The sequence below is a fragment of the Myotis nattereri genome (assembly GCF_964212035.1).
Source record: "Myotis nattereri genome assembly, chromosome: 3".
Lineage (NCBI taxonomy): Eukaryota > Metazoa > Chordata > Mammalia > Chiroptera > Vespertilionidae > Myotis > Myotis nattereri.
Window position 1 is genome coordinate 53787505 of NC_138077.1, and position 11164 is coordinate 53798668.

Genomic DNA, 11164 nt, shown 5'->3' on the forward strand with positions numbered 1-11164 from the left:
AGGTTTAAAAATCTTGTTTCTTTGTTTAAACTGTTTGTCATATGTAGAATAATACCATTCCATTGTATAAATTTTAAGACATTTGAGCAAAAGAAGACAATTGGGTAATACTTCATATAGTGAGTGACATTAAAATTTAGGGGAAGGGAACTAACATTAGCTCAGTACTGAACATATGCCAGTGATTTTACATATATTTCATTTTTTATTCCAAATCAATGATTTCCCCCTTTATTTTGGCACAAGAATTGAGACTTAGAGATGTTAAGTAACTTGAAAACCCAGGAAACTTGCAGATACAGTTACTTGCCTGCAAAGGATCTCAGTTGTCTTGTTAAGTCTCCTACCTCAGGGAAGCCCACATCCTGACCCAAATGTGGTCACTACACTAGTTAGAACATAGTTATTTTGGATTCTAGGATGCTATGAGGAGCCTTACCAGGCTGGAAGAGGAAACTTGTTATTGTTTGTTCTGAGTAAAGCCTAGAAGGCTTTAGTGACAATTTACCTTGTGCTGTTTCTAAGAAGAAAGTTTTAGAATGAAATCAGTTTAGTATATTTGCAGCAATCCTGGCCATGATGCAGGTAGGACCAAGAATAAACTGAAGTCACAAATAAGCTCAAGATAATAAGATAGAAAAAAGACAGAAAAGGTAGAAAGTAGAGGCCAAGATAGAGTATCAGTAGTAAACTTTTCATGGCCTGGATTGCTGTCTTCCTTGCATGTTCTTTCGACTTCTGCTTATACATCCTACTCTTACATTCAAAGTTTTGAAGAGAGAATCTGATTGGTTACCATTATCCTTGTTTGAGGAGAACCCTTTAATAAGCTTCATTTCTGTCAAAACACTTGTTACAAGTGACAGAATTCAAAATTGAATTAGTTTCAGGGAATAAAAAGGAATTTATTGATTCACATAATTGAGAAGTCTAATGATAGCTGACATGTACTACTGGGGTAGCTACACTGATATTAGTCTATAGGTGCCCCTCCTTGTGGAAAGTTTTCTTAGAGGTGAAGAGGTAGAATCCTCACAGTAATTTTGAGCCTGGAACCAGTCATGCCTAAAACAAGTGTATTCCTGAAGCCTCTTTTTTAAAAAAAAAAAAAAGCTTAAGCTATTTGAGCTAGATTTGTTTAACTTACAACTAAAGGAGTCCATTAATTGGGCAATCAGTAAATATTGTTTAGTGATTTCCCTTGGAATTTAAAGAAAGGAGAATATCTAGGCCCTAAAAAATTTATTGACAAAGGACCCTAGCTTGAGTACTGAAAGAAAGAAGATTCTAATCCCAAGACTAGGCAACTTTCTTGGCCATGTTGGGCTTTAGTTTCCTTATTTGAAAGTGAAGGGATTAAATTAGATACTCCTAAGGGGATATACCACTTTTTATTTATTTTTTTGATATGCCACTTTTTAATGAAATGTAGATACTGATATCATATCCAAGAAACTTAGCAATAATTCACATTCTTGCTCTTGACCACCCAGTTGTGACTTAATACCACCCTCTCTCACTAGTCTGGTGATAGGAGCTACAACTGCAGAAGACAGGCCCTTAAGCCATGAGCAAGGCTTATGAGGTGAAAGTCTGGGGCCAAGTAGGACTTTGGCTCAGTCAGGGATCTGAGCAGAAGTGGGTTTCCTTTGTAGCCAACCCTCTTCCTGTGGGGTGCTCCCAGTGGGGAAGATAGCCCCTTCCACTGGGCTAAAGTTAATGTTTCTCTTATCAAGTTAATTTTAAAGTAAGTTGCCAGAGGGATATTGTGGAAGAGTAAACGAGGTACCCTACTGTCACCACCACCAACCACAGGCCATACCCAACCAGAGGAGCAGAATTTTTAAAAAAATATTTCATTGATTTTTAGAGAGGAAGGGAGAGCGAGCTGCCCCCTGCACAGCTCTACTTAAAAGCTTCTGCACTGCCAAAGAAACAATTTTCTTTTTAATAGATTTTCATCGATTTCAGAGAGGAAGGGAGAGGAGAGAGAGAGAGAAACATTAATGATGAGAGAGAATCATTGATTAGCTGCCTCTTGCATGCCCCCTACTCTAGTGGGGGAATCGAGCCCACAACCCAGGCATGTGTCCTTGACCAGAATCGAAGCTGGGACCCTTCAGTCCGCAGGCCGATGCTCTATCCATTGAGCCAAACCATCTAGGGCCAAAGAAACAATTTTCAACAAAATAAAAAGGGCAACCTACAGAATTGGAGAAAATTTTTGCAAACCATGTACTGGATAAGTGGCTAATATCCAAAATTTATAAATCATACAGCTGAATAGAAAAAAATCTTAAGCTGAAAAAAAGGACATTTTTTCAAAGAAGATGTCCAAATGATTAACAGTGCATAAAAAGGTACTGAGCATCACTAATCATCAGGGAAATGCAAATCAAAACCAAGACCAATTATTACTTCGCACCTGTAAAAATACTACCATCAAGGAGACAAGATAAGTGTTGGTGTACATGTGGAGAAAAGGAAACATCTGTGCACTGTTGGTGAGATTTTAAACTGGTTCAACCACTGTGAAGGACAGTATGGAGGTTTCTCAAAAAATTAAAACTACCAAACAATCCAGCAATCTTGGTATATATTCAAAGGAAATGAAGACATATGGCCCAGCCGGTGTAGCTCAGTGGTTGAGTGTCATGGTTCGATTCCTGGTCAGGGCACATTCCTGGCATGCAGGAGGCAGCCAATCAATGATTCTCTCTCATCACTGATGTTTCTATCTCTCCCTCTCCCTTTCTCTCTGAAATCAATAAAAAATATATATATATAGCCGAAACCGGTTTGGCTCAGTGGATAGAGCATCGGCCTGCGGACTGGAGGGTCCCAGGTTCGATTCCGGTCAGGGGCATGTGCCTGGGTTGCGGGCACATCTCCAGTGGGAGATGTGCAGGAGGCAGCTGATCGATGTTTCTCTCTCATCGATGTTTCTGACTATCTCTCTCCCTTCCTCTCTGTAAAAAATCAATAAAATATATTTAAAAAAAAAAATATATATATATATATATATAAAGACATAGCACTCCCATGTTTATTACTTTTTAAAAATCCTAATTGTTGCAAGTATTAGATATTTTCCCCTTATTGCAGCATTATTAATAGCCACAATATGGAAACAATCTAAGTGCCTGTCATCAAATGAAAGGATAAAGAAAATGTGATACACACACACACACACACACACACACACACAAATGGAATACATGTACTATCCAGCCATGAAAAAAGGAAATTCTGCCATTTGCAGCAACATAGATAGACCTTTAGCACATTATGCTAAGTGAGATAAGTCAGAGAAAGACAAATACTATGACACCTCATGTAAAATCTAGAAAAATCGAAATCATAAAAGCAGAGAGTAAAATAGTGGTTACTAGGGGCTCAGGTGTGGGGGAATGGGAAAGATGTTTAAAGGTACATGTTTGCAACTAGTAAAGTCCTGGAGACCTAAAACACAGTACGGTGGTTATAGACAAAAAAAAAAAAAAAAACTGTTATGTTAAACTTGCTGAAACTAGGTTAAGATCTTAATTGTTCCTAACACTAGAAGTTATGTGATACAGTAGAGGTGTTAGCTAACACTACAATGTCAATCATCGCAATATAACTATCAAATCAATATGTTGTACACCTTAAACTGATTTTTTTAAAGGCTGCTGTTATAAAAGTAAGTCTCAAGACAAGTTTCTTGGTGCTCTTTCCAAACTTACAACCTCTCAGTGCCCTTGTATGTGGGAGATTTGGAGCTTTCTCATCGTTAATGTTTGTCTTGTTTAGATTTATCACTACGAATTTTTCACTTAAGATAAGAATATTTTTCCTTAGGCTTAACAACTTAATGCGTTTTCCACCCTTTATTTTTGTAGTTTAAAAGAGGATGTTAGGCCCTAGCCATGTAGCTCAGTTGCTTAGAGCATTGTCCTGATACATAAAGGTTGAGTGTTTGATTCCCGATCAGGGCATGCAGGAATCAACCAAGAATGCATACATATGTAGAATAACAAACTTCTCTCTCTCTCTCTCTCTCTCTCTCTCTCTCTCTCTCTCTCTCTCTCATTAATGAATTTAAAAAATTAAAGTTAGGCCCTGGCCAGTGTGGCTAAATGGTTAGAGTACCGACCTGTACACCAAAGGGTGGTAGGTTCAATTCCCGCTTAAGGGCAGGTACCTGGGTTGTATCTGTGGGAGGCAACCAATTGATGTGTCTCTCTCTTATGGATGTTTCTCTCACCCTCCCTCCCTCCCTTCATTCCGCTCTCTAAAAATCAATGGGAAAATAAATCCTTGAGTGAAGACTAAGAAAAAAATTTTTTAACTTAGGATATTAGAAATAATACAAACGAGTTATAACTGGGCAGACACAGGTCCCCCAAACCCAATAGAGTCACTCAAAAAAAGTGTCAATAACCCCTCTCCCCAGTGTCCCATTATCAATTTCCCACTCATCAATAGCAGTAGCAAAAGTAATAGGAAGAATTTATCTTGTATGACATGTTATATAGTATCTTTGGTTTGAAAAAAACTCAAAATATAAAAGTTTTAAAATAAATGGCAGGTGATTTATTTTAATCTAAAATTTACAAACAATGCATAAACCAAATGATGGATGTAACTCATTTAGAGAAAAGTTGTATATGAGTCATAACTCTGCCCAAGGTAGTATCAACTTGCCAAATTCAAAAGAACCTTCTTTAAAGCAGTTAATGCTAAATCCATGATGTGAGAAGTGATTTAGTATCAGCAAAACAGCATCAGCCATCATAATACATTAATGTTGACAATTTTATTAGTTGTAATTTGGGTTGTATTTAATATGTAGATTTGTTTTGATTTTATAGTTGCATAAGCGTTCTAAGAAGTTTATGCCTAATACTGGGTTTGATATTAAAGCAACATTATATTAAAGTAGTTTTAGTATAATAATTAAAAATAATAAATCCTAGAAGTCTAATAATTTTTTATTTTAAAAATACACAGCACTGAAGCTTGAGTGCGTGGACTTGTCGATAATGTCCCGGAAATCCTCTTTAGTGGCCTTTAGCATCTCCTGTTAAGACTAGGAGTGATGTTGCTGGGGAGCGTAGGAAAACAGCAAGGCTGGAACAAATAGCTTGCTCTGAAAGAAGGTATTCTAGAGAAGCACATGAATTTTCTGTATAAATTCTAAGGTAGCTAGGTAGGGAAACTAGTCACATTATCAATAGGAGACTTTGGGATCAAGAATGAAATCCAGCCGAAACCGGTTTGGCTCAGTGGATAGAGTGTCAGCCTGCGGACTGAGAGGTCCCGGGTTCGATTCCGGTCAAGGGCATGTGCCTGGGTTGCGGGCACATCCCCAGTGGGGGATGTGCAGGAGGCAGCTGATCGATGTTTCTCTCTCATCGATGTTTCTAACTATCTCTCTCCCTTCCTCTCTGTGAAAAATCAATAAAATATATTAAAAAAAAAAAAAAAAAAAGAATGAAATCCAGCCTGGCCGGCATGGCTCACTGGTTGAATGTTCACTATGAACCAGGAGGTCACGGTTCGATTCCATGCCAGGGTTTCGGTCTCGATCCCCTGGGGCATGCAGGAGGCAGCTGATCAATGACTCTCTCTCATCATTGATGTTTCTAGCTCTCTCCCCCTCTCCCTTCCTCTCTGAAATCAATAAAAAATGTTTGTTTTTTAAATAAGTATGTCTTAAGGTATGGATTTAAAAATATATATCTAGATCCCTGGGTCCTCTAAAAAATCTGAATCAGTACAAGTTATAGAGGTTTAATATTTACAGATGGGGAAGAGCGACCAGGGAGAGCTCAATGAGGGGAAAAGGAGACATATGTAATACTTTCAATAATAAAGAATTTAAATAAATAAAAATATTTACAGCCGAAACTGGTTTGGCTCAGTGGATAGAGCGTTGGCCTGCGGACTGAAAGGTCCCAGGTTCGATACCGGTCAAGGGCATGTACCTGGGTTGTGGGCACATCCCCAGTGGGAGATGTGCAGGAGGCAGCTGATCGATGTTTCTCTCTCATCGATGTTTCTAACTATCTCTCTCCCTTCCTCTCTGTAAAAAATCAATAAAATATATTTTAAAAATAAAAAATAAAAATATTTACAGATCAATTCACCCTTCAAAAATATTTAAAAATCTGGATTATATATTTTTATTGATTTATACATCTGTCATAATGGCTAATATTTTAAAAAATGGTGAGAACACCAAATGCTAGTAAGGATTAGAGAACTAGATCTATAATTTGTTGCTTGTGAGGATGTAAAATGGTACAGCCATTCTGAAGAGGTTAGCAAGTTTCTTATAAAACTAAGCATGCCAGTACTGTATGACCCAGCAATTGCACTCCTGGGTATTTATCCCAGGAAAAAACATATGTTCGCATAAAAACCTGTACATGGATATTTATAGCAGCTTTATTTCTGATAGCCCCAAACTAGAATCAGCCCAGATTCCTTAAACAGGTTAATGGCTAAATAAACTGTGATAATATCCACTCAATGAAGTACTGCTTAGAATAAAAAGGAACAAACTGTTGGTATATGCAGCCACCTGGATGTTCATATAGATTTTCAAATTTATTGCATGAATTTGTTTATAATACCCTCTTAGCTTTAGCCCTAGCCAGTGTGGCTCAGTTGGTTGAGCATCATTCTATGCACCCAAAGATCACAAGTTTTATTCCCAATCACGCACATACCCAGGTTATGAGTTAGTTCCCCGGTCAGGGTGTGTGCAGGAAAGCAACTGATTGATGTTTCTCTCTCTAAAAAAATCAATAAAATGTGACTTTATTTAAAAATATATCCTTTTAGTTTTCCTTTTTTTTTTTTTTTTTCTGTAAGCAAACAGCAGAATTAACAACATTTAGCAACTCCATACTGGCTTTTGTTACACCAGGGAAGAGTGATAAATTGAACAGGCACAGACTAACAGATATCAGATAGCCCCTCACCCAGCCCTGCAGCGCTGCAGGAAAGGGACTCTCCGATCGCTTGTCCAGCGCCGCTCTTCAGAGGATGCGCCTTTAAATTCTGGGTTGTTCTTATATTATCAATCTGATGACCACATCATAGTACCAAAATAGCCCCCAAAATGGAGTTCAGATTTGATCAAAACATAAATCCAGGGTGTGTGGCCCTGTACAGTTATAAAGGACAGGTAGAAGGAAAAGACACCGTGCAGCTCTATCTGCTCAGGTCTCGCCTGTGAGAGTGGGAACAGGCAAGAGGAGAAATCAACAGGCATCACTGAACTTGAGAACACTGCTTGGGGCCCCGGGTGATGTCTGTCTCCTGGCTTTCCCCTATTTCCCGGCCAGCTGCTCATAGAGCTTGGCACAGTCATCCCATTCCGCCTGGTAACACGTGCCTGCCGCTGGGGGCCCGAGGTCGTACTTTTTGCGGAAAGATGCCACCTTGAATTTGCCACGGTGGTCTCCAGATCGGTTGCTGAGAACAGGCTCGTCACACTTCAGGGGGTTGGCCTGCTCATAAACCAGCCAGACGTAGCGGTGAAGACCTGTGCCCTTGGGAGGCCCAGAGCCCACATAATCAGGGAGGACGGTGCCACTGCTGATGTCGTTGCCCTTCATGTTGACCGCCAGGAAATGGTGCCATTCCCTAAATTTGGGGTCCTTTCTGCCTGGAGCATCTGGGTCTGTCAAGACCAGGGTGTAGAGTTTACTTGAATCAAGGCCATCCCATGAAATACCAGCGGGCCGGTTCTTAACCTGGGTGGGCGTCAGCACTTTGCCCAGCTCGGCGACCTCCGCCCCGGAGTATCTGACCTGCAGCGGGTGCTTGGGACTCTCGTCCACCTCCTGCAGGCTCAAGGGCCCGGACCGCTGGCTGAGGTCCACCGGCATCGCGCGGCCGAGCGGGGACTGCCCGGGAGACGCGGGGGAACTAGGAGCAGGCCAACAGGCCGGAGACCCCTTTTAGTTTTCTAATACCTGTTTACATGTATAGTGATGTCCTCTTCTTCAATCCTGTTATTGCTTATCTGGTTTCTCACTTTTAGTAGTCTTATCAAGAGCATGTCTTTTTTTTTTTTTTTTTTTTTTTTTTTCCAGGAGCATTTCAATAGTAATAGCCTTTTCAAAGAACCAATGTTTGCCTTCGATAATTCTATTACTTAGCTATTTTCTGTTTCTCCTTCAGTCTATCATCTTTAGGTTTAATTCTTTTTCTAACATCCTAAGATAAACACTTAGCTTACTTATATTTCAGCCTTCTTTGCATATATGCATTTATATTAAGTGTACAGAATAGACAAATCTATAGAAACAGAAAGTAGGTAAATGGTTGCTAGTGCTGGTGACAGGGAAAAGGAATTAGGAAGGAATGGGGAGTGATTGTGGTGATGGTAAATATACTAAAACCTCTTGAAATTTATATTTAAAATGAGTCAATTGTGTGATATATGAAATAAAGCTGTTAAAAATACATACTGCCTGATCCCATTTACAAAAAGTTCAAAAACAGACAAAACTAATAACTAATGTACTAGTATAATGAGACATAGTGGTTATCTTTTGGGAAGATAAGGAGAACAATGACTAGGAAAAGTCCCAGGGGTTATGCCTGCGAGAGTCCACGGCCAGCGTTGCTTTCGCACAAATGATACACAAGACGAAATATTATTTTGAATACCGGGGGAACGAGAGGACAACTTAACCATGGAAGTCAAGTTCTCTCCGTTGCTCCTTTCCCAGCTGCTTTTATTAGCTAGAATACAATTTAACCCAATTTTGAAACTAACTGCCCAGAGTTAGCTTGGACCCCACAGGTTAAGGAGTCAGTCCCACAAGTCTGCTCCCACTTCAGATGCCAATCAAAAGTCCCAAGTTGTCACCTGTACTTCTGACTGTCTGGCTGTACATCAAGGGTTCCCATGACCCTCTCCTCAAGTTTGATAATTTGTTAGAATGGTTCACAGAACCCAAGGAAACAGTTTACTTACTATTACTGATTTATTACAAAAGATATATTGAAGAATACAAATGAATAACCAGATGAAGAGATGCATAGGGTGAGGTCTAGAAGTGTTCAAAGCATAGGAGCTTCTGTCCCTGTGGATTGGGGGTACTCCACCCGCTCGGCATGTGGATGTGTTCTTGTTCACCAAACTTCAGGTTCTCCAAACCCCTTTGGTCTGGGTTTTTATGGCTACTTCATTACAGTAGGCATGGTTGATGAAGTCATTGGCCACTGGTGATTAACCTAGTCTCCTGCCCTGACCCCTTTCCCAGAGCTTCAGGGATGGGGCTGAAAATTCCAACCTTCTAATCATGAGGTTGTTCTGGCAACCAGCCCTACATCCTTAGGGGCTTTCTAAAAATTGCCTCATTAATATAAACTTGGGTGTGTTTGAAAGGGGCTGGTTATGAATAACAGGACATTCCTTTCACTTTAATCATTTCAGAGCTACTTTTAACTGGAGGATTAAAACCAAATATAATAAAAGATGCTCCTTTCACCTGTTTCTGGAGCTGGGGACAAAGAAACAAATATCATAACAAAAGATGTCCCTTTTGTTCTTATCACTTAGAAAGTTACCAATGTTTTAGAAGCCCTGTGCCAAGAACCATGACAAAGACCAAATATAAATTTCTTATATCACAGCATCACCGACATTAAGTTTGTAAATACTTCAGTTTTTGGAAACCATTATTAATTTTTTAAAAATATTCCTGTAAAATATTATGCTAAATGAAATAAGCCAATCTGAGAAGGACAAATATCACATGATCTCACTTATTTGTAGAATCTGATGAACAAAATGAATTGACCAACAAAAGACCAGAAGCATGGAGGCATGGAACAGATTGATATACCCTGATGTAGGGTTAGGGGGACTGGAAAAGACAAACCAAATAAGTTATATACTTACTAGAGGCCCGGTGCATGAAATTGTGCGTGGGTATGGTCCCTAGGCCGAACCTGCAATCAGGGTCATCTTGCCCCACCCACCCCGGTTCCCTGTTCGCCATCTGGTGATGGGAGCCTGAGGGCCAGGAGAGGGACTGAGCGGTCAGCCGTTGCTGCCTGTGTGTGGGGGGCGACCAGCAAGGCAGAGGCCTTGGCCTAGTGCCGCCTACATCCCCTGCCACCCAACCCGGTTCCCATTCACCATGGGCAAGTCAGAGCCTGCCGTCTGGGGAAAGGGACCAAGAGGTAGTCAGTGTACCTCATAGTGACTGGTCAAGCAGTTGTTCAGGTTGTTCTGCCATTATGATCGCTGGTCTTTTATTATCTAGGACAGTGGTCGGCAAACCGCGGCTTGCGAGCCACATGCGGCTCTTTGGCCCCTTGAGTGTGGCTCTTTCACAAAATACCATGTGTGGGCGCGCATGTACAATGTGATTGAAACTTTGTGGCCCATGCGCAGAAGTTGATTTTCGGCCTGGGTGAGTCTATTTTAAAGAAGTGGCGTTAGAAGAAGTGGGGGGTGTTGGTTGGACAGAGACGCTGCGCAGGAGGGCCGTGGGATATGCAGCGTGGGGGGGAGGGAGGTGTGCGTGATTCATGCAGGAGCTGAGTGAGCCAGTCAGTCAGCAGTCTCATTGTGCAGTGGTGAGTGCTAGTCGTGTCCGCAAATCGCGCGCGGGTGACAAAAGTACCTACTGGAAGCATAAAGTTACCTGTATTTTTCCAACCAGCTGCAAATCCTACAGGTATTTTTGTCATCAATTTAAGAATTGTAATTCTTTTGTGTTGGTGGCTTTATTATTATAAAATGAAACATTTTTTTAGGTGCCCTGTTTGAGATGGCTTCAAAGAAGAAGCAAAGAAAAACGGAAGACAAAAACCGTGAATTTAAAGTTGAATGTACCTACCTATATAGTTTAAGTTTAAAAAATTTGGCTCTCAAAAGAAATTTCAATCGTTGTGCTGTTGATATTTGGCTCTGTTGACTAATGAGTTTGCCAACCACTGATCTAGGATATGCATAGCCCATGGACACAGGCAATAGGGTAGTGAAGACCTGGGAGGGAGGGAGGGAGGGAGGGAGGGAGGGAGGGAGGGAGGGAGGGACGGAAGCCAGTCCATCCTTGCTGCTTGACACAGTCGCTGCAGGAAAGAAACATCTGTATAGCATATGTTTCAAGGGACCTGGCATATATAGCATACTGTTCCTAATACG

The 11164-nt window shown here is 40.7% G+C and overlaps 1 protein-coding gene across 1 annotated transcript; it reads right to left on the reverse strand.

The window, feature by feature from the left end:
- Positions 1–7322: 7322 nt before the first annotated feature.
- LOC308516832 (phosphatidylethanolamine-binding protein 1-like) lies at positions 7323–7883 on the reverse strand (the record flags this gene model as incomplete). Its single annotated transcript, XM_081087961.1, has 1 exon — positions 7323–7883. The coding sequence occupies one exon, from the start codon at positions 7881–7883 to the stop codon at positions 7323–7325; it is 561 nt and encodes a 186-aa protein (XP_080944087.1).
- Between the last annotated feature and the right edge of the window lie 3281 nt (positions 7884–11164).